The following is a 20,533-nucleotide window of genomic DNA, read 5'->3' on the forward strand; positions in this document are numbered from 1 at the left end:
ATATCGGGTTGGCTGAACCGATATGGGGAAATCCGAGTTTTTGGTATCGGGTTGGCGACACGAAACCAATACGATACCGACATCCGTCTCGTATTGGTTCGGGCGTTGATACAAAACAAGTTCATCCATACCAAGAGAAATCGATACCTTCAAGATCTCAAGAAGACTACATAGGGATTCAACTCTAAGAAGATATCACATTAACCATCCAATTTCAAAATGCCAATCCTTCCAAGCTCATTGAGTAGCATCAACTCCAAAGTAAATTCAGCTCGTAAAACTTTTAATTCAAGTTTAGATAAAGCAGGAGAGAAATCTGGTATCTTCAAATCATCATCATCATCAACAACAACACACAATAATCAAAATAGTATCTCATCAAATCAAACAAGTGGAGGCAATCCACCTTATCAGCCAAAATCAACAGCACCACCGCCACCACCACCTCGTCGTTACGATTCTAATCAACCCGCCTCATCAAACACTTCAATCAATCAGAATTATGGACCACCACCATCACTTACAGCACCACCTCGTTATGTAGCTTCTAGCTCTAATCCTTCAAACACTTCACTTGATCAAAACTATGGTCCACCCCCACCACCTCCTGCGCCACCTCGTCGGTTAACTTCTACTACATCCAACACTTCACTTAATCGAAACTACGGACCACCACCACCACCACGTCGTTTAGCTTCTACTACATCAAACACTGCCCTCAATCAAAATTACGGACCACCACCACCTGCACCCCCTCGTCGTTTAACGCCCAATCCATCAAGTAACTCGCTCAATCAAAGTTACGGACCACCACCACCTGCACCGCCTCGTCGGTTGACTCCTAATCCATCAAATAACTCACTCAATCAAACTTATGAACCACCACCACCTGTTAGCGCTAAACCTGTCCTCTCGTCTTATAGCAGACCACCTTTACCTACTAGTAACGCATCAGCACATCAAACTAAATTCGAATCGAACCCACCGAATCTTACATTTCTTCAACCTGGCTTAAAGAAATCAAGCATACCTTATCCACCATTTTCGAAATTTACCGAATCAGATAAATTATCATTTTTTGCTTTATTAGATGAATTTTTCAATGTTCAATCTGATTCAGTTGATCAAACTGTATCACCACCTTCTTTATCATCAACACCACCACCACCAATCTCGATTCATAATAAACCCAGGAGCACTTTAAATCAATTTGAAGCGAAATATCCCACAACAATCTCATCTAAAGATTTAGCTACTTATTTCTTAAATCATCATTTATGGACATCAAATCAAGATCAATGGTATACATTATCAGATCCAATTCCAAATCCAATCTTAAATTTAACCGATATCAAACGTATGTCATCTTGGAAACAAACAGGTTCGATTCGACATCAATTCAATTATATTTTATTTTCTGATTTATCTCAACTGTGGAGTTCAATAATCTTTAATACCCAAAACCCCTTTCCACCTCAAGAAGTTAAAGTGAAATATCGTCCTACACCTTCTATTAAAGATGTCAATCAATTGACCATTGCATCTGAAACTTATAGTGATTATTTATTGCAATATCTAGAAGGAGTCGAGAATCGTAAGACTCATGTTGGAAGAGGAGAATGTTGGGATTTAGCAAATGAAGCATTAAAAGCCATTCCAAGTTTCTCTCCTCATTTACCTTTACCTCTCACTAGTATCAATCGTACTCATGGTTGGTTACTTTATCATGGTGAAGCTAATGGATTAGGTAATGGGGTGGGTCATTGGTTACCTGAATGTATTGATCAGATTAGACCGGGTGATGTGATTGAATGGAAATTGGTTTCTTGCAATACGATTCATCCTACTTTAATGTGTAAATTGGGCGATCCAGTAAGTGATCTTGATGGCTGATTTTTTTAGAAACTCGATCAAGAAAAACCAATCAATCAAATGAACTAATAAATGGCTCTTTGTTTTCTGAATTTTAGGATCATACAGCTATGATTCTAGATGTCAAATCATCAAATATAACCAATCGTTTCATACCTCCATCTCAATTAGGTCAAATCACAGTCTTGGAACAATCTTTAAAACAATTACCAATCAGAAGAACTTATGATCTTAGTACGATCTCAGCTGGTTCAGTTTGGATTTATAGACCTGATTCTGAAAAGAATTTATTAGGTCTTAGTGCTAATTCTTGTGATTGGCCTCCCAAAGGTTACACTTTATCTAGTTGAAATAACCTTTTTTTCTTATCAATTTAGATCTCAATTTGTTTGATTTTTCAAATCTCGTTTTTTTGACTCATTGCTGTAACTCTAGTTTCAATTCTTGTTGTTGTTTGGTCTACAACTTGATATATTTTGTAATAGTTTCAATTGAATTGATTTGGTTCTGACTGAGAAAACGTTCATCAATTCCAAAAAGTAACGTGAAATGAATAACCAAAAGAATTACTAATCCAGAATTAATATATGAAAAATGAACAGGATATCGACTTTGATTCTACGCATCAAAATCAGTCACAATCTGTTAGGTTTGAAGTTCAATTTTAATTCGAATCAGAATCAGACCCAGAACCAGAATCCATATCTAAATCATCATCCACCATACTTTGATCAATACCAAAGTCTTCATCACCAACTTCGTTTTGCGTGTTTCCTTTTGAATTTGAATCATTATAAAACCCAGTAACAGCTAAACAAGTTAATCTAGAACCTTTGGTATCATATTGAAGTAAAGGTTTAATTTCTTTAGGTTCTTCATCTTTAATTGGATCTAAGTTCCAAGTAGTAGGTTCAAGTTTATAGATGTTACAAAACCCATCTGATGAGATTGTAATTCCATAGAGAATTGAATTAATTTCGATTAATTCAATGGCTCTTATACTATTTTGAGAAAAAGAAGATTTTTTTCAAGAAAGAATCAGTCTCAATAACTTTTTTTTGTCAAGTCAAAAAATATATATATAATTTTGTTGCCTTACCGATTAGTATGACCAATTAATTCAGAAACACATAATGGTTCAAAATCATCATTTAAATTGAAAATTCTACCAATTCCATCATCGCATGCTAAAATCAAATGGGTCGTTTCAGTTTGATTAGTTAAAAACTTGGCATCGTGGACTCGACCTCTAGGTGACTTGAAGGTGAATTTAGGTTCCATTTTCTACAAGACATCAAAAAAATGGGATCTGTTCAAATCTGTTTTTTTTTTAAAATATGAATGTAAAAAAGACTAACAGTGTTATAGACAGTAGCAATCGCTCCAGTCAAAACCACAAAAGAATCACCAGTAGGACTCCATTGAACCAAATCAGCAATAGTACCTAATCTAACACTACCGATCGGTCTACGATTAGATTGAGCTTGACGAGATAAATCCCAAAGTCTTAAACATCTATCACGACCGACGGTTAACATTAAAGTCGAACGGATCGGTTCAAATCCAACAAAGGAAATCGGACCAGGTAATCTTTTAAGTAAAACCCAATCTCTTGTACGATAAAGTGATAATCTAGCTTTCTCATCTCCATCAGAAACAGCTAACAATCTACCAGTGGGATCAAAACTCGTATGAGATACACCAGGTTGATGATCATCACTTGCCGATGTGGCTGATAAGGTTCCTAAAGCTCTTTGTCGTTGTAATGACCAAAGTGTAAGTGGACCGGTAGTTGAAGCTGTAGCTAGATGAGTACCTGAAGGTGAGATTGCAATTGAAGTTAATGGTGCTGAATGGGCTCGGAAATGAAAAAGTGGTAAGATGTTAGGTAAGATTGATGTATCTGTTGAAAATGTGATTTGAATGCCATATAGTAGATGTTCATATGATCCGAATACGATTTTGATTGAATTAGGTGGAAATGTACTCGATATTGTTGGTACTTTTGATATGATCGGTTTTGGTTTGGTGACGGAAGTTGACGTTGAAGGAGTAGAAGTAGATTGAGATTCTTGATTGAGATTCTTTCTTGTACCTTTTAATGCAGATTGTAAATTAGTTTGAGTTTTGGTGTTGGGTTTAGTTTGATTTGAGTTAGTTGAGTCTTGGTTGATTTGATGAACTGTGGCTTGATTTGAACTAATCCTAGCTCTCTTTTGGTTTTTGTTTTTGGTCATCTTGTTGTTCTTGTTGGTTGTTGGTTGTTGTCGTTGTTGTTGGATGGATGGATGGTGGTTCTTGTTAAACTTTCTTTCCAAGAATTTGGATTCAAATCTCATTTCTGACAAATTGTGGTTCTTGTCACTTGTAACCAGGGCTGTGACCCGGCCCTGGGCGACACAGTCAGCCCCATGGGTCACGGGTTTTGCTCCAACCCAAAGATACCTCGGAGAGCTCTCGGGTCGCCTCGAAGCCTGAGGCTGAGCTTTTATTTCTTGAGGCGCTTGACTCACCAGAGTGCAGGATATCAGAATGTAGGTGCGGCGCAAAAAGGACAAGAAAGATGCACTAGATCATAGATGGCTTTTCCTTTCTCAACCAAAACCTCAACCTATCTATTGAATAAGTGGATCACATTCAAAATGATTTACAGCTTGGAATCCTTTCTGATCACAATGTGACCTCTTTGTAGTCAGGTAGTTCATGCATATTCATAGCTTGAGATCTCAGCTTCACTTCTATAACATGAAAATATATATTTAACTCTTTAACCGCGCTTCATTACTTGCGTGTAGACCTATGTACCATTGCTTTCATGATATCAATGTTGTGTTTTATGGTGTTTTTGAAGACAATCAAACCTCTTCCCTGGTGTGTTGGTAGACACTCTGGAGGGGTACATCATTTGTCTGGGAACCAACCAGATGGATTGTCTGGGAACCAAAGATGGATCAAAATTCAACCAAATAATAATGAAGAATACTAGATAGTAGATCAGGTTTGAGTGCACTAACACTTTAGCATTATTGTTGTCTGCCTCATTCAGGGTACACAAGTATTGTCCTGAAAATTTCCAGATGACTTTTTCCAAAACCCCAGAAGGTTTTTTTGGTGTGTTCTGAATCTTGCATTCTGGCATTATGCAACTTCCAATTCCCCACTTTGTGTGTGTTTCCAGAACACCAGAAGGTTTCTGGCTTTCTGGAAAAATTTGTCTGGGAATTTCCAGAACAATATTTGTGTACCCTAATTGTATAAACTTTTGATTGAAAATCTTTCACTTGACCATTTGTGAAGAAAAAAACATTCATGAAGATACTGTATCTATTCTCCTACCCAAGAAAAAAAATGTTATTTGTCTCAAGTGTACCTCCTTGTGGTTCCAGGAGAGAAGGTGAAATATGACCCTGATCTTACCTGTACTATTTGCATGAAAGAGTTGAAAGTCATCATCTGAGATGACCTTGAATAGCATGCCCAAGAACAAGAGAGTCCAAGAGATTTATCAACCCCTTCAGACGCTTGGGTGACCTTCCTCCTGGCTTCCAATAAAAGACTTCTCAAATGCTGGCTTACAACTTAGTTACTCATATTTTCAACTTTCCATCAATGATTGTGGACCATGTGCATGTAATTTCAAATTGCACTTTTATCATTCGCATTTTGAATGAAACTGATTCTGAGCTTCAAACCCAAATTTATCTATCAGAGTATAATAAATCTTACCTTTCTGAACACTTATTCCAAATTGTTTGCTTTAGATTATTGAATTTACACATAATCAACAAACCAAAACCTTTGCCACAGATTGAAGCAGACCAAATGAATTGTGATCCATTATTGGTATCACGAATTCATTTCAAATTGTCCTTCAATTCAGAGTTCCAATCATCTTTCAAATCAAAAATCAAGATTTTTTGGTGTTTATGATCATCATATAAATTTCTGAACAGTGACTTTCTTTTGTATCATTTACATCAGTACTTTTGGTGTTTGCAATCTGGACTACTGGAATTTCTTTGTGTCTCAATGATCAAGGCAGAATGGAACTGATCAGGAGGTCTATTTTATGTTTTTTTTTTCTCACAAGCCTTAAAATGATGATGTAGGATTCGAATGGGGAGTCAAATGCACTCCTTTAGGTTCTAACTTAATCGTACCTTACACTTCATAATTGTCTCATTGATGGCATGAATGTCACGTTTGGTCAAAGTAAGGATATGCTCTTTCTTACTATTCTCAGTCAAGATAGTTACGAAAACTCTAAGAATCAATTGTTTTGATTTCTAATTCAATATCTAACTTATGCTAAACCTGTGGATACATCCCTCGGGATAATATGTTCTATTGCGATACGTGGAAATCCATCAACTACAAGATTAGCTTGGTCTGGTCTATTTTATCTTGAAGATGAATTTTAAATAACTACAGAATCTGTTCTTCCACAGTTGAATCAACTATGTACCTTGAAGAATTTGTTCCGTGCAATAATTAACTTGAAAAAGAACCATCAGGCCAATGGTTTCTTATCAGCCTCTTCACCAAATCTTTGAACATGATATCGTGCTTTGTTTCCCTTTTCATTTAACCAAACTTGAATTTCAGAGATAGAGCCACCTGTTTGATATTTTTTCAAATCTACTTCCTTTGCCTTTGTAGCTTCTTTGCTCATGAAATATTCAACCATCAATTTAATTGACCATTGATGTGTGGAAACAATTACGTTTCTCGGAGCTTTGAGTTCTGCTTGATCATTCAGAAGTTCTTCTAAAAATTTATAAGTACGTTCTTGATACTCTGCCGTTGATTCTCCGCCGTGCACCTTCCCATCTTCCCAATTGACCTCTTTGTTTCTGGTCAGATCCACTGACTGTCCTTGCCAATTTCCAAAGTTCAATCCCTTGAGATCCCCATTTTGCACAATATCAACGCCTGGGTGTTCCAATTGAATTCTTTTAGCCGTTTCTAAAGCTCGACCTAACGGGCAGCTGAAGATTTTCCCCACAGGTACTTCGCTTAGTTTGTTGGCAGCGTTCTCAGCTTCTTGCTTCCCTTGTTCGTCAAGTTGATAGATTATTTCACGATCCTCTTTCTCAAGATCAGGATCAACATCTAACCAACCCTGAATCAAGTCGACTTTATTGGCTGGGGTGTTTCCATGACGGACTAAGAAGATCTTATAGTCGGGTTCTGAAGATGCAAGTACTTCACGACTTTGAGAGATGAGGGCGCCGCTTGACATTGGTCCCCAGGACAAAAGAACAGTGGCAATCAAAAGACCGAGCTGCCTAGAAGAATGCATGATTAAGAGACGTAAAATAGTTCTAATCTAACAGCGAGATATCTTTCGATTTCTTTTGGGCTCCTTAACGAGAGAGCCAAAAAAGTGGCCTTTGGATCGACCCTTATAGGAAATATATCTGAAACATCGAGACTGCAAACTCATCGCAGAACTTGCGCAGCTCAGCATTTACACTTATCTATACCAATATACACAGTCATTTGGAGTTCAACCAGTGATACTCGTTCGAAGTCATGTGTGAAGCCATCGGGTGGATCAGGGTATGTCTTTATTGAATTTGCATTGATATGGAACTTCGCGTCATTGAACACACGTACGGTGTAGTACTTTTCTTTTGCTGCATGTACAAGCGTTTTGTGGGCATAAGAGTGGGGTGCATTTCCGAGATCATAACATGTGTCAATCAGTTATTTGCATGCAATCCCTGGATGATATTGTGTATATCAAACAAGCATTAACAAGGAGATAGGCATCGACACTGGGCAGTAGAGCAGAAGCGTATGTCTTTATCTCCCTTCAAGAACGATTCAAAATCATACTGCATGTACAATTGGAAAGATGAATTGAATTCGAAACCAGGCGTTGAACGAGAAAGATTCAAGCTCTCTATGATATTGAAAGACAAGAAAAGTTGAAACGTGTCGTTATATAAACATCATCTCATGGATGACTGTCACATGTGAAGGTATTGATATCAGAAATTATTCATGAGGTTAACTATGACGATTATTAAGCGATCGTAAACTTTTACGAGTTGATTCGAAAAGGTTACGTACTGGGTTGATACAAAACAGTTTGTATTGGAATACCTTTTCAAAAAGATGATATGCTCAAGTGGGCAATGAAGTCATACGTAAGAAAAGTAGAAAAAAAATAAGGCAAGTCTTGTTTCGAATACATTTCTGATAATCAAACGTCTGCAGAAGTCCAAAAAATGATATATGGTTCTGGCATGACCAGACATGATCTACGAAAAGACGTGGTGATCTTCAAAAACTCGATTGGAACAAAATGAAGGTATTTTGTTGGAAAGCTAACGATGGTAAGATAGTGACATTGGTTGTATTGTTACATAGGAATAAATTCTATAGTCCAGATATTCTATAATTTGTGAATTGCTGATTATTGATGACACTAAAAGGGTTATACAATGAGAATCAAGTATAATTGCAATACCCAAATCATCAGAAAATCAATGATATTTCCAAAGAACGACAAATAAAGTAAAATATAAGTCAAACCAATCCAATTTAAATTTAAAAAACTGGTTTAGATCGATTAACTTTAATTTGATGTCTATAATTCTTTTGTTTCAAAGTTTTGATCTTTTCAATCGATTGTAATTTTTTAACTCTTTGAATTGTTTCAATTGAAGTTTGACCTTTTAACCCGATTTTAGAAATTAATTTTAAATTTTCAATCAGTTTTTGCCAACAATCTTCTAAATTTTGGGATTGAGAACGAGTTAGAGTTGATTGAATTATGATCGAATTGGAAGTTGATGCATAGAGATGCTGATGTTTTTGTAAATTGTCAAAATTAAGAAAAGAACTTTAGTGAATTGGTTCTGATATGTGAGATGGAAAGATAAAGAAACTTACCGATTTTGTTAAATTGGTGATCCAATAATTCGGTATATGTGGTATCAGATTTGATAATTCAATCTTCAAAGTAACTTTAGTATTAACTATAAAAGACAAACCCAAAGAAAAGAAAAAAGAACCGAGAATTTAATCATTCAGTATCTCTTAAAGTATGGTAATCAAAAAAAGAATGACGATAAGTTGGATTTACCTTTATTAACATTTTGACCACCTTTACCACCAGATCGACTAAACGAAATCAAACTAAAATCTTTAAACCGTTTCTTCAAATCATCTAAAGCTAAAGGGTGATAAAGCAATTCATCTTGATAGACTTTGGCTAATTTTTGTCCTTCTAAACTTGATAAGATTTCATGATTCAATTGATTTGGTTTAAGCTTAATCGGATGATTTGATGATGATGATGACGATGACTTTAGTGTTGAAAACATTCTAAAATTGAACGTTGAGCTCGTTATTTTCCTTCCACGAAGAAGCTGAATGCTGAGTATCATCCCCCGCTTTAACATTTTGGAATGTATTCCGATTCCCACTTGTTTTGTTCGAAGGCCTTGAGGATATTGTGATTCCAGGTTTAAATTCGAGACTAGTTTATCCCCTCGGGATTGGGACGACCGATAGGCAGCGCATAGCGGACTGAGGCTTTGAAGTTGAGCGTTCCACTTTGGATGGACAAAGAGACGATGTTGAATGATATGAACTTCAACTGTTCGAAGGCAGTTTCAAGTGTTCTTTTTATCGCTGCATCTGTCATGCCTGTGCCATCCATCGAAGCACTAGCGATAAGCATTGATATGCTTATAAGCTATCATCACATTATTTCTTCTTGCCCCAGTTTCTTTTGTCTCATCAACCAATCTCATTCTCAACTGATCAAGTCAACTTATTCAAATCATGAAATCTAAAGAAACTCTCAATCCCACCACTTTACACTATGAATGTGAGTCATTTCATTCTATACATGCAAAATACAATCATCAAGGACTTGCTTGTTAATCAAGCTTTAAAATTATGGTTTTGGCAGTTGGTGGTAAAATAGGGGCCTTTGGAATCTCTTTATCAGTTCCTTTCTTTACCTATTGGATGAACATCGTATGCAATAAATCAACAGAATGCAGGTTATCATATCCTATCTTCGATCTACCAACACTATGGTCTCAAACCAATCTTTTCAGTCTTGAAGTTTGTGCGGTTTATTTAGGATGGTATTTTTATATCATGACTTGTTGGTGTTTATTACCGGGTAGAAGGGTTCAAGGTACAATCTTAAGAGATGGTTCAAGATTGACTTATAAAATTAACGGTTCGTAAATCTCAATGTATCCTCTTCGGTTTCATTGACTAACATTGTCGCGTACTTTTGCCATTTATCGGAATTTTGAAATTTTTGTCGAATAATCCTCACATGCGACTTTCCAGCCTTTGCGACTTTCTTGTGTACCTGTGCACTGACGGCAATAACTCTTTGGAAACTCGGTTCTTGGCCATTTATTTATGTGGTCGATCACTACGTTGAGTTCATCACTGCGAGCTTAATAATGAGTGTCACACAAGCATTTTATTGCTATTGGAGTAGTTTTCGAAAAGATCGAATTCTAGCCCTAGGTGGAAATAGTGGAAATTTTATATATGATGTTCGTTTATCCTCTAAACATCTTAATCAAATCGATTAATACTTTACTAATATTTGTGGCGATCAAACATCAGTGGTTTATCGGACGTGAACTTAATCCACGTATTGGTTCATTCGACATCAAAACGTTCAACGAAATGAGACCAGGATTAATCTTATGGGCTTTACTAGACTTTTGTTGGATCATCAAACAATTTAACGATTTCGGTAGAGTATCAAATAGCATTCTGTTAACCTTTGGGTTTCAGTTATGGTATGTTTTTGATGCTGAATTTAATGAAGTAAATCCATTATCTTCTTATCTCTCATCAAACTATCATCCTCCTCCTTCCGATTTCAAATCAATTCATTCATTCATAGATCATTTGAATCGTCTTAGGATACTATCCTCACTCAAATGGATATCACTACCGATGGATTTGGATTTATGCTCTCAGTTGGAGATCTTACTTGGGTCCCATTCACTTATTCTCTTCAATTACTTTACTTATCCTTCACACCCATCGATCTCACCTTATTAGAATTGGGATCTATCATATTGGTTCAATTAGTTGGATATTATATCTTTCGAGTTAGTAATGAGGAGAAGAATGAATTCAGATTCAAGAAGTCTAATCCCAAAAGTGAGTGATGTGCCACTCCTAAGTGCATAACGCTTACTATTTGGCTTGATTGCTGACGGGTGCATTATATATCTTTAATGCCCGAACACCAGATCTCACGTTCATTGAAACCAAGAGAGGCACCAAGCTTTTGACATCCGGTTGGTGGGGTCGATCAAGACATCCTAATTACCTAGGCGATTGGATTATGGCTTGGGCCTGGTGTTTACCAACTGGCTTTCAAACTCCCATCACATATTTTGTATGTTAGATTCCAAACGGATTCTGCTAGCGTCTTTACATTGATATGATTGTAAAAACTAACTAAACTGATTATATTTTGTGTTTGTGCTGTTTTGTATCACCGTATCATAGTATGTGATTTACTTTGGAATCTTATTGGTTCATCGTCAACTTCGAGATGAAGAAGCTTGTGCACAAAAGTATGGTGCCGATTGGATCAGATGTATGTTTTCACCTAACCTCGATTTACGTTCAAACTCGTTGATTGATTGATTGAATGCTTACCTTCATGTGATTTTTTTCGAATTGATAGACAAAAATATCGTTCGTTGGAAAATCATACCTTATATTTATTGAAAGATATCTCAATTCTCTTAACTTGAATACATAGCGACCAGTACATTTATTATTGAATATTATAAGATCTAAGTTGTTGATGACAATTACTAAATTACCAGAGTTTGCTCAATAAATCCTTTCTCTACCATCAATTTTTGTGGTCACAAACTAAATTAACCAACAGCAATGCATCATTAAAGATGGGACATTCTAGTCTCTCAAGCACCTTGATCTGTTGACCGGGTGGTGGGACGTTTTGCCAGTAGGTCTATTACAATTTGAGTCTGATAGGCTTTTGTGAGGGTATTTGGAAACCACTGTGTGGGTGATGTGAGAATAAGTATGTGACTGTGGGAGTGAAAATTTGAAGTTGTTATGGGGAAAATGTAAAAACCTATTGGAGTCTTGAGGGTACTTGTGAGCCACGCAAGGTTATATAACTGATAATATTCGAACAACCTTGTATAGCAAGGTCAAGAGGAATTTGGGTGTATAATTCACATTTATTTCAAATCCAAAGAACAAACAGAACATGAAAAAAATCAAACATGACAAGAACTGCTACTAGATGATGGATCCAAATCATGATTAATCTCAGTTTCTAAAGTAGAAACTTCATTTACCAAATTTTGTCCGTGACGACGATGACGATGACCAAGTGAATTTAAACCAAGTGCAAGAGCATCTTCACTTTTAAGTTTCAAATCTGTACAAAGCTTCATAAATGTAAAAGTTTCAGGTAATCGAAATCCTAACCAAAGATATAATACTAAACATTTATGTAAACTTTCAAGTCTAAATAAACTTTGTTGATCTAATTTCTCTTTTGATTTTGATTTTTTTTCATTAATAGGTTCAGTTTTAATTTCAGATAAGTTTCCTAATTTCTTCATACTTGTAATCGATTCTTCTACATTTTCATATCTTAACCATGCTTCAAAATCCACTTCTACACGTTTTGAATGAGCAGTTGCCCAACTTCGAAGCGCTGTCATAGCTACCGGATTACGAGAGCTGGCAGGTGCACTACAAAATAAATCTCGTTCTGCTAAACTAAGATTCGTGATATCTTCTAATAAGTCCGCAATACCAGCTGCATTGTTTTCATCTCCGATAGCGAAAATCGGTGATGTGACCGTAAGTGTTCGACGAAGGTTAAGCAAGGTTGAAAATCGAACGCCTGGTGGTACCATTCGAGCCAATCCTTGTACAGTCTCAAAGGGTGCTTTGATGACTGCCTGAGTGATAGGCTCAAAGGGTGCAACCATACATTTTCGAAGTAAAGGCATTTCAGATTCTTGGAGGGTAGCAACCTCGCCTACGCATTGAGTGATAGGCTCGCCTTCCGAAGATTGATTGGATTCTGATTTCACTTTGGTGGGTAAGATGCCGAATCTTCCTGCTCGGCCGCCTATCTGTTTAATTTGGGATGTACTAAGAGTTACTTCTCTTTGACCGTCAAATTTATACAAAGCCTCGAAGATCACACGCTTGATTTTTCTTGAGGAAATGAAAGGTGATTAGTATCACAGAGCTTTTGAATTGGCCGAAGATCGTAACAATTGATCTACGTACAGGTTAAGACCCATTCCAATCGCATCACTTCCAACCAAGACATCATAACCACCTTCACCTTCGATTTCTGATCCCAGATTAAACATTCTAGCTTCACGTTCTCTAACTTCAGGAGGTAAACCACCATAAGCCATTCCGACTCTTAAATCAGTTTGTTCTTCAATCAACTTTTTAATAGCATAAATATTATTCCTACTAAAAGTCACCACACAATCACCTTTTTGAATTTGACTTAAATCACCTTTTAAACTTTGCTCTGATACTTTTAAAGGTGTAAGACGTTGATATTCATGAAGAATAAATTCATCACCACAATCTATTGATAGTTTTCGAATCAATTCAATCACACTTTCTTCACCACATAAATGAAGTTCTTTTGCTTGAGTTCCTAATACAGCTTGTGTCCAAGCATCACCACGATAAATGTCTCCAATCATTTGGATCTCATCAATCACTACTACATCATAGTACTGATGCGGTGATAACATTTCAACGGTACAGCTTACCAATCCTGCGGCTATCTCTACTGTCCTCTGTTCTTCACCTGTGACCAAGTTACATGCCCTTGGAGCTAAATCGTGTGCGATCTGACCCTTATTCATCCGTGTGAAGACCTCGTGGGCAAGTAATCGGAGTGGACCAGCATATACCCCAGTATGTGCACCATGTAGCGCACGTAAAGCAGAATGAGTCTTGCCACTATTGGTCGGACCCACATGTAAATGTATCTGTCGTTTGTATCGTCGTGCATCCGGATATTTGTCTTGAGGACGACGCATATCGATCAAAGCAGATAAAGAAGATAAAAAGGCTTGTAAAGCAAGATTGATGGAATCTTCTGTATCTACTAAACCACGATCAGAATCTTGATGAATTAGAGTAGATCGACATTCATTGGTTGCCCAAGGAATAAAATTCGAAATTATCCATCGATCCATTAATGGTAAATCGAGTGAATCGGTTTGTTGTTTCACGCAATCTGACCTACCATATAGGTCAGTTTATGTTGATAAAATTCAAAAAAGAAAAGAAAAACACTCACACCATTCTTCTCATATTTAACAAATCAGAATGAGATCCAGGAATCCTTTCATCCATAGCTTGTAAAACCAACTTCCTATATCTTTGAAATAATCTATTAATTTTTCCTCTCCATATTCCTATTCCTCTACGATCCAAATTTCGAGTAAGAGAAGCTGTTGGTTTAAAAAATCCAAGTGCATTTAAAGTTTCACCATGTATCGTACGAAGATCAAGTTGACAAAAGATTTCAAGTCTTTGGCATAAGATTTCACGAATCCTAGATTCTTTAAATTTTTGGGGTTTCAATGATCGATTTGTTTGACGAAATGAATTTGTAGAATTCTTCCAAGCATCTTGAAATCTTCTTTGACCACCTGATGATCCTCCTAAATCATTTTGTCTTCCATCACTTGATGGTCCTGGTCTTGGTCCCGAACGAAGCTTTGGTTGACGATGAAGGGTTGCGAATGTATGAAATCCACTGCCAGTTGGTCGATGGAAGCCAGGAAGGTAGCGCACCATTAAAGATACGACTGGTTTTGCAAAAAAAAATGTGATCTGCGATACTTTCTCTAAAATTCATATGAAAATTTCGATACCGTCAAGAATCAGAGCCTCAGTCGGGTAACTCGAAAGCCGAATAAGCACCGCATACACCCAAGTGTTATACCCGACCTCACCATCCAATTCAGGGTCGGGTAATCATGGAGTGATGCTCAGCAAAACACTCTTCAGTGTCAAATGTGGGAATGTCAAGCTTTCAAGTCCCTCCATCGTGATAGCACCCAAAGGGAATTCTTCAATCATCACTTTTGTTCATTATCTTTGTGGTTCTTTGAACAACCAAACACAATGAAGATGTAAATATTCCAAAAATATTTAAAGACCTGTTTAAATCGGTCATATAAAAGTTGAAATTACTTCAACAAACTTTAATCATTACGACTTCTACCATATCTTCTCTTTAAACAATAAAACAACAACACAAACACACTATTAATGATTATGTAAATCATAACCTTATACAAAAAAAAAATTAACACTTCATGATCCAAACCAAAAAAGTTAAATAAATAAGATCACTCAAGAGGTAAACAAAAACAAATACGAATCCTCTCTCTCTCTCTCTCTCTCACACACACAAAAAAAAATAAGAAAAGTTTTATGCAAACAAAAGGAAACTATGTTAAAACTATCAAGATAGATGTAGAGAAAGAAGGATTTGAATAAATGAATAAATTGAAATCTATAAGTTTGAAAAAAAAAGTCATTCTACCCGATTGGTCATCTTTAATGATGATGAAGTCTTTGGTTGATAATTCGCCATCCCTCCTTTCTTCTTCATCGCTCCTCCTGAACCAGTAGAGCTCATCATCGAAGATGACGTTGTATCACGCATTGGCTGATGATGTGATATCGGCTGATGAGGTTCAAGATGATATCGCTTATGCGATTCCCAGTCAGCACTAAAGCTTTTGCTCATGCTACTTGCTTCTTGGTAAGACGTTGATGAAGTGACAGAACCGTATGTACCAGTGGGTACCGCATGATGGGGAGCCGAAGTGGGTCGTGTCAAGTGGATGCCGACGCTGTCTGAACCAGTCAAATTGGATACACGAGGTGAAGAATGATCTGATCGATGCTGGGATTCATACTGCTCAAAACTCGGATAAAAGCCCCTGAATCGTTCTCCTGCTTGTTCTGTACCCACATTAGGCAAATCACGACTGGTCGAATGAAGAGGACCGCGGGGTTCTCGAGCTAGATTCATTGGCTCTGAGCCTACGGATCGACGGTGCTTTGTCGCTTGCCAGTAGTCACGATTGTTTGCAAGACTGGGTGATGCAGTATGATTTCCTGACTTGTTGGCCGCCTGGTAAGGTTCATATGAAGACTCCGATGAGACGTGATTGTGAGTGGGTGGATGTGGGGGGCGAGGTGCAGTAGGAGGAGCTATATATTGAAACGGATCAACAGCATGATCTCGTTCAGGAAAACTACCGTGATTAGGGCATAAGATAGTGGCGGAGGGCTGGGTGGATTTTGTGGATGCCCATGAGGGTACTGCACCACGTCTGTCAACGCCTGATGGGGTAGTGGCAGCACGATCAGCTGAGATACCTGTCGCCTTATTGGGTCTTTCCTTGTGTGACACGGAGGCTGGCTCCGAACTGTTGTCGAAATTCTGGATGGGTTGACGGCTACTGCGACGCCTTGGATCCTTGCTCAACGGTCGTTCGTCGTTGCGAGAGTCGTGGCGAGTGTTGAATTTGGCATCACTGCAAGCTCGAGCCATCGAGCCTTTGTCTACTTCACTTGTATGTGCTACTTTCGATGTAGCGAATACTTGAGATGTGGAAGGGATAGGAGAAAAAGCTACAGGAGATGATTCATTGCGGGTAGGATTCACGCCTGGCCTTTGTCTGAGAATCTTGAGATCATCCGCTGGAAGCGAATGCATTGGCTGAGTATGAGCGTCTGAAGGCACCTTGTGCTCGCTCTTCCACTTTTTTGGACTTCGTTTGACGTCTTGAGTAGTGGCAATGACAGTGCTATTTGAGCTGGTCGTAGGCTTGGTCTGCGTCGATGCTCGAGTCATCTGATCGCCAGCTGTGTAGATAGGATGACTTTTTGCAGGTCCACGAAGGAGCGCAAGGTCCGCTTCGATTGCCGTGTTTGGTAGGTACCACATCGCATGGTTTTTGATTCTCTGGCGCTCCAGACCAGGGACCAAGGAGTCGGCGCTGATAGTGCACGCAGCGTTAGGAACGAACGGAGTAAGCTTCGGAGGCGGTGAAAGATGGAACATAGCTTGAAGATCTGAAGAGGTCAGACAGCGATATAATCGTTAGCTCAAGCTTACTAAGCCATCCGATGCATAGAGCACTTACTTGAGGTTTCGTTAGACATTACAAATTCGAAAGGCGCGCGTGCCAATTGAATTTGACATTTGACCAAGAGCTCTGATCTCAACCGGACTTTCTCATCCTGGAGATACAGATCGGTTATGTGGAGCAAAGAGACCATGTTGATAAATATGACTTGGGCTTTTTGGTTCGAAGAAGGGATACTGTGACTTACGGCCCAGGTAGCCCAGACCCTCTGCTCTTGCTCATGCTGTTGCCGACCAAGATAAGTCTTCAAAGCTTCATGTTTGAGGTGAGCCTGGCGCAGCTTCACATGCCTTCCTCGGTCGATGTTGGCCTGTAGCTCGACTAACAAAGGATGAGTCGAAGACCGGATCATCTCCTCTTCCTCATCCAAGCTGGCCAAAAGCCTATGATACACATCGAGTCTGAGTACAAGCAAAACTTTATTGATGTACTTTGATAGCTTGGATGACTCACTTGAGGCGTTTCTGCTCAATTTCTTGTTTCTGTTGCTCCGTCAGTCTCCTAGAGCGAGGTGTATGAGAGACCGATCGAGAGCAACGAAGCGATGTCGGTTTTGCTAAACGCCCCTTGGCTCCCTTTGTAGGTGGAGCTTGCGAAGCTTTCGCCTTACCCTTAGATTTGGTGGACCCAAAATCTGACTTGGGGGGCAAGTTAATCTTAGGAATAGGCAGAGTGGGTAATTTTGAGTTTCTGATCTCTGCAGAACCAGGTTTGGGCATAGGAGGTTTCAAGATCAGCCGTTGAGCCTTCAGTACTGGTTGATCAACTAGAGGAAGTCCAGACTGTGCAATGTGGAGTGGATCGAGAGACGTTGATGAGCTGGCTTGAGGTGCGAGGAGGGTTGAATTCGTGTTTTCCAAACTAGCATCAGTGACTGTTATGTTGAGGTTGGAGCTCGAGGAAGATGAGCCCAATGGGAGGTCATTGAGATTTGATGTGGGTTGAGAATGTGCAACCTTTTTCGCAGGATGTTTGAGATGGTCCGCATCACTCAAGTCACTGAGACTGCTGTCAGACCCGGGTCGATGATTGCCGGATGATTTAGTGCGAGTGCGTTTGCGTTTGATAGGTGTGCCAGAATGAGAAGTAAGAGGCTGCGAAACGGGGTCAGGGTTGGGAAGTGCAGAAGTTGATACAAAAGCTGGTTGATTGATCGCCAAAGGGCTCGTTGTTGCTGGACTGTTAGTCAGGTTCGGAATAGAGGGTTGGATGTGGTGCTGAGATGAAGAGGATGAACTTGTGTCGGTGGTGTTCTGACGTGAGATACGACGACGGGATGGAACACGAAAAGCTGAACGAGATGGACCCGGTGAAGGAAGTGGAGAAACTGGATTAGAGTTGCGAGCAGATCGGGAAGATCGGGGAGTCATTGATTCCACTCCACCACCCAAGGAATCAATCAAGCTCTTCGTTTCTCTATTGAAAGCCTGTCGTTTGGGCATTGAAGCAGCGGGAGTTGTGGTGGTAGCCATGTTTTCAACACTGAGTAATCGTCAATGAGAGAAAATTATCGAATAAGATTAGAAAAAAGTTTCAGGAGTAGGCTGAAATAGACTGAAAGCCAGAGAGAGAGAGAGAGTTTAAATGATACGGAGAATAGCTGACAGGTTTAAATGGTGAAGCTGAAGGTCAAAGATTTAAAAAACGATGAGAAAAAGACAAAACAGGATAGATTTGAGGATGTCAAGGAGCGATGACGTTGGTGACCTGATTTTGAATGAAATCTGACTACACTTTAAAAGAAAAGTGAGAAACGCGGCGAATGGACTATTAACTGGTGTGAGATCGAATGTCAAAGGACTCCCAAGTACATATACCCGCGGAATGATCAAAGGGTGTGTTCACTTTGAATGAAGAATCTAGTGTGAAGTGACTGTTGTTTGAGTAATCGAGCTTTACGGTTACCCAACAACGGAGAGTGAAAAAATTACACTGAGAGTAATGAATTCTATGATAACCAATCCAGACGATTGATCAAGTTGATATGTAAAATGATCACTTCAATTTGTAGTTTTACTTCTTAACCAATTTCTCTTTGAATTTCTTCGTGGTTGTTTGTTTTGAAAGATCGTTCAAGATTGGGTTAAAAAACTTCAAAAATGAGCGAAAAAGTGTGATTTGTAAAAGTTGATGATTGGAAAGCGAAAGAAGCTGGATTTAAAAAAAGTCAGCGGATGAATCTGTAGAAAGAGGTAAACAGATCAGTCAAAAAACTGTATTCAGTTTGTATTTTCTTTGAAGTTTGTTTACTTGATACAGTAGTACAACCATCATAACAAGACCATCTCAGCTTCTCTGATTATCTTATCAGCATCCATCATCAAAGAAACAGTGATGATCAGTGCCTGTTTATCAATTAAAAAACAATTTATATCATCATTAACATCTACAAATCCTAATCTTCATCAGACCGTATATGGCAAATTTTCAACTTTTGTAAAAGTCAACGATTCAACAAACAATGAAAACATTACGGACTTGGAAATCAATCATTTTACACGCACAGATCAAATTGATATTTTACTCACTTTGAACTTTTGCTCATTGGAACTCTGATTTTGATGACGACGGATTCAGTGAATTTGATTTTGTCAAACTTTGATCGAACTTGAAACGATCGATTCCAGAAATTCAAAAACCTTTTGATCTTAATTCTCGATCACAATGAACTCTCAAGCCTTCGATAAAAGATCGATCATAAATTTAAAGCTTTCGAAAGGTTCAATGAAAAGGATTTCAAGTCTCTAATAAGTCATCAAGATGGATTTAAAGGAGTTGTTCTCAAAAAAAATGGCGGGCCAGATTCAAAGGATTGGATAACCGTTTGATCAACAAGTTGAAAGGGGTCAAGATGAGGTAAATTATGAGTCTGTACCCAAACTTTCGTTGATCGAATTTCACCAATCAATTTGTTCGATTCCCTTTGAATCCGAGATCTGTTGAATCCACTCTTACCTAAACCTGTGATCCTCTAAAATTAACCTTGATTGGATTCAAGAAGTGACATCATAGACCAAACAAAACACCCAAGTATTTATGTACCTAAAACGTTCTCCTGGTTTGGTGGTGATAAAATGCAATCGCTGAAACCTTTCATGGATTATCACGGGTCTAATCGAAGATCCCTTGAGCTATTCGTATCATCTTTAAGACTTGTTCATTTCAAGGTCATACAAGCTCATACATAATTCTAATCTGGAATTGTGAACATAACCAATGCGATTTAATTAGGATTATGTGAAGCACTGGCAGGAATCGAAACTGAGGGTTTGATTGTGGTCAACTTATTATAGCCATCATTGTGTTTCAAAGATAGAAAATGTTTCAAGTATCCCTGCACGTCTTAACATGCCAGAGGATACGTAGTGTACAGTGCAAAGGGATTTCGATATCATCAAAGATGGTGAGATGTAAATATGCTGATATACACTGCCAGCATTAAAGAG

At 38.3% G+C, this 20,533-nt stretch overlaps 7 protein-coding genes across 7 annotated transcripts; 2 read left to right on the plus strand and 5 right to left on the minus strand.

The window, feature by feature from the left end:
• Positions 1–219: 219 nt before the first annotated feature.
• MELLADRAFT_101031 (uncharacterized protein) lies at positions 220–2,222 on the plus strand (the record flags this gene model as incomplete). Its single annotated transcript, XM_007403491.1, has 2 exons — positions 220–1,872; positions 1,971–2,222. 2 exons carry the CDS (start codon positions 220–222, stop codon positions 2,220–2,222), a joined length of 1,905 nt encoding a protein of 634 aa, XP_007403553.1.
• A 314-nt stretch (positions 2,223–2,536) lies between these two features.
• MELLADRAFT_101032 (uncharacterized protein) lies at positions 2,537–4,109 on the minus strand (the record flags this gene model as incomplete). The annotated part of the gene is made up of 3 exons (XM_007404060.1): positions 2,537–2,873; positions 2,972–3,156; positions 3,231–4,109. The coding sequence occupies 3 exons, from the start codon at positions 4,107–4,109 to the stop codon at positions 2,537–2,539; spliced, it is 1,401 nt and encodes a 466-aa protein (XP_007404122.1).
• A 2,273-nt stretch (positions 4,110–6,382) lies between these two features.
• MELLADRAFT_58404 (uncharacterized protein) lies at positions 6,383–7,174 on the minus strand (the record flags this gene model as incomplete). Its single annotated transcript, XM_007404059.1, has 1 exon — positions 6,383–7,174. The coding sequence occupies one exon, from the start codon at positions 7,172–7,174 to the stop codon at positions 6,383–6,385; it is 792 nt and encodes a 263-aa protein (XP_007404121.1).
• A 1,274-nt stretch (positions 7,175–8,448) lies between these two features.
• Positions 8,449–9,032, minus strand: MELLADRAFT_29757 (uncharacterized protein; the record flags this gene model as incomplete). Its single annotated transcript, XM_007404058.1, has 3 exons — positions 8,449–8,688; positions 8,776–8,861; positions 8,969–9,032. Coding segments are annotated over 3 exons (390 nt in total), but the record flags the coding sequence as incomplete, so codon positions are not given.
• Positions 9,033–9,638: 606 nt separating this feature from the next.
• On the plus strand, positions 9,639–11,760 carry MELLADRAFT_114812 (uncharacterized protein; the record flags this gene model as incomplete). Its single annotated transcript, XM_007403492.1, has 8 exons — positions 9,639–9,718; positions 9,803–10,081; positions 10,198–10,412; positions 10,486–10,692; positions 10,791–11,034; positions 11,127–11,275; positions 11,389–11,479; positions 11,570–11,760. The coding sequence occupies 8 exons, from the start codon at positions 9,673–9,675 to the stop codon at positions 11,611–11,613; spliced, it is 1,275 nt and encodes a 424-aa protein (XP_007403554.1).
• A 377-nt stretch (positions 11,761–12,137) lies between these two features.
• Positions 12,138–14,108, minus strand: MELLADRAFT_32543 (uncharacterized protein; the record flags this gene model as incomplete). Its single annotated transcript, XM_007404057.1, has 3 exons — positions 12,138–12,482; positions 12,549–13,095; positions 13,171–14,108. The coding sequence occupies 3 exons, from the start codon at positions 14,106–14,108 to the stop codon at positions 12,138–12,140; spliced, it is 1,830 nt and encodes a 609-aa protein (XP_007404119.1).
• A 1,004-nt stretch (positions 14,109–15,112) lies between these two features.
• Positions 15,113–18,559, minus strand: MELLADRAFT_76247 (uncharacterized protein; the record flags this gene model as incomplete). The annotated part of the gene is made up of 4 exons (XM_007404056.1): positions 15,113–17,013; positions 17,085–17,181; positions 17,275–17,470; positions 17,541–18,559. 4 exons carry the CDS (start codon positions 18,557–18,559, stop codon positions 15,461–15,463), a joined length of 2,865 nt encoding a protein of 954 aa, XP_007404118.1.
• Positions 18,560–20,533: the final 1,974 nt, after the last annotated feature.

The sequence above is a fragment of the Melampsora larici-populina genome (assembly GCF_000204055.1).
Source record: "Melampsora larici-populina 98AG31 unplaced genomic scaffold MELLAscaffold_1, whole genome shotgun sequence".
NCBI lineage: Eukaryota > Fungi > Basidiomycota > Pucciniomycetes > Pucciniales > Melampsoraceae > Melampsora > Melampsora laricis-populina.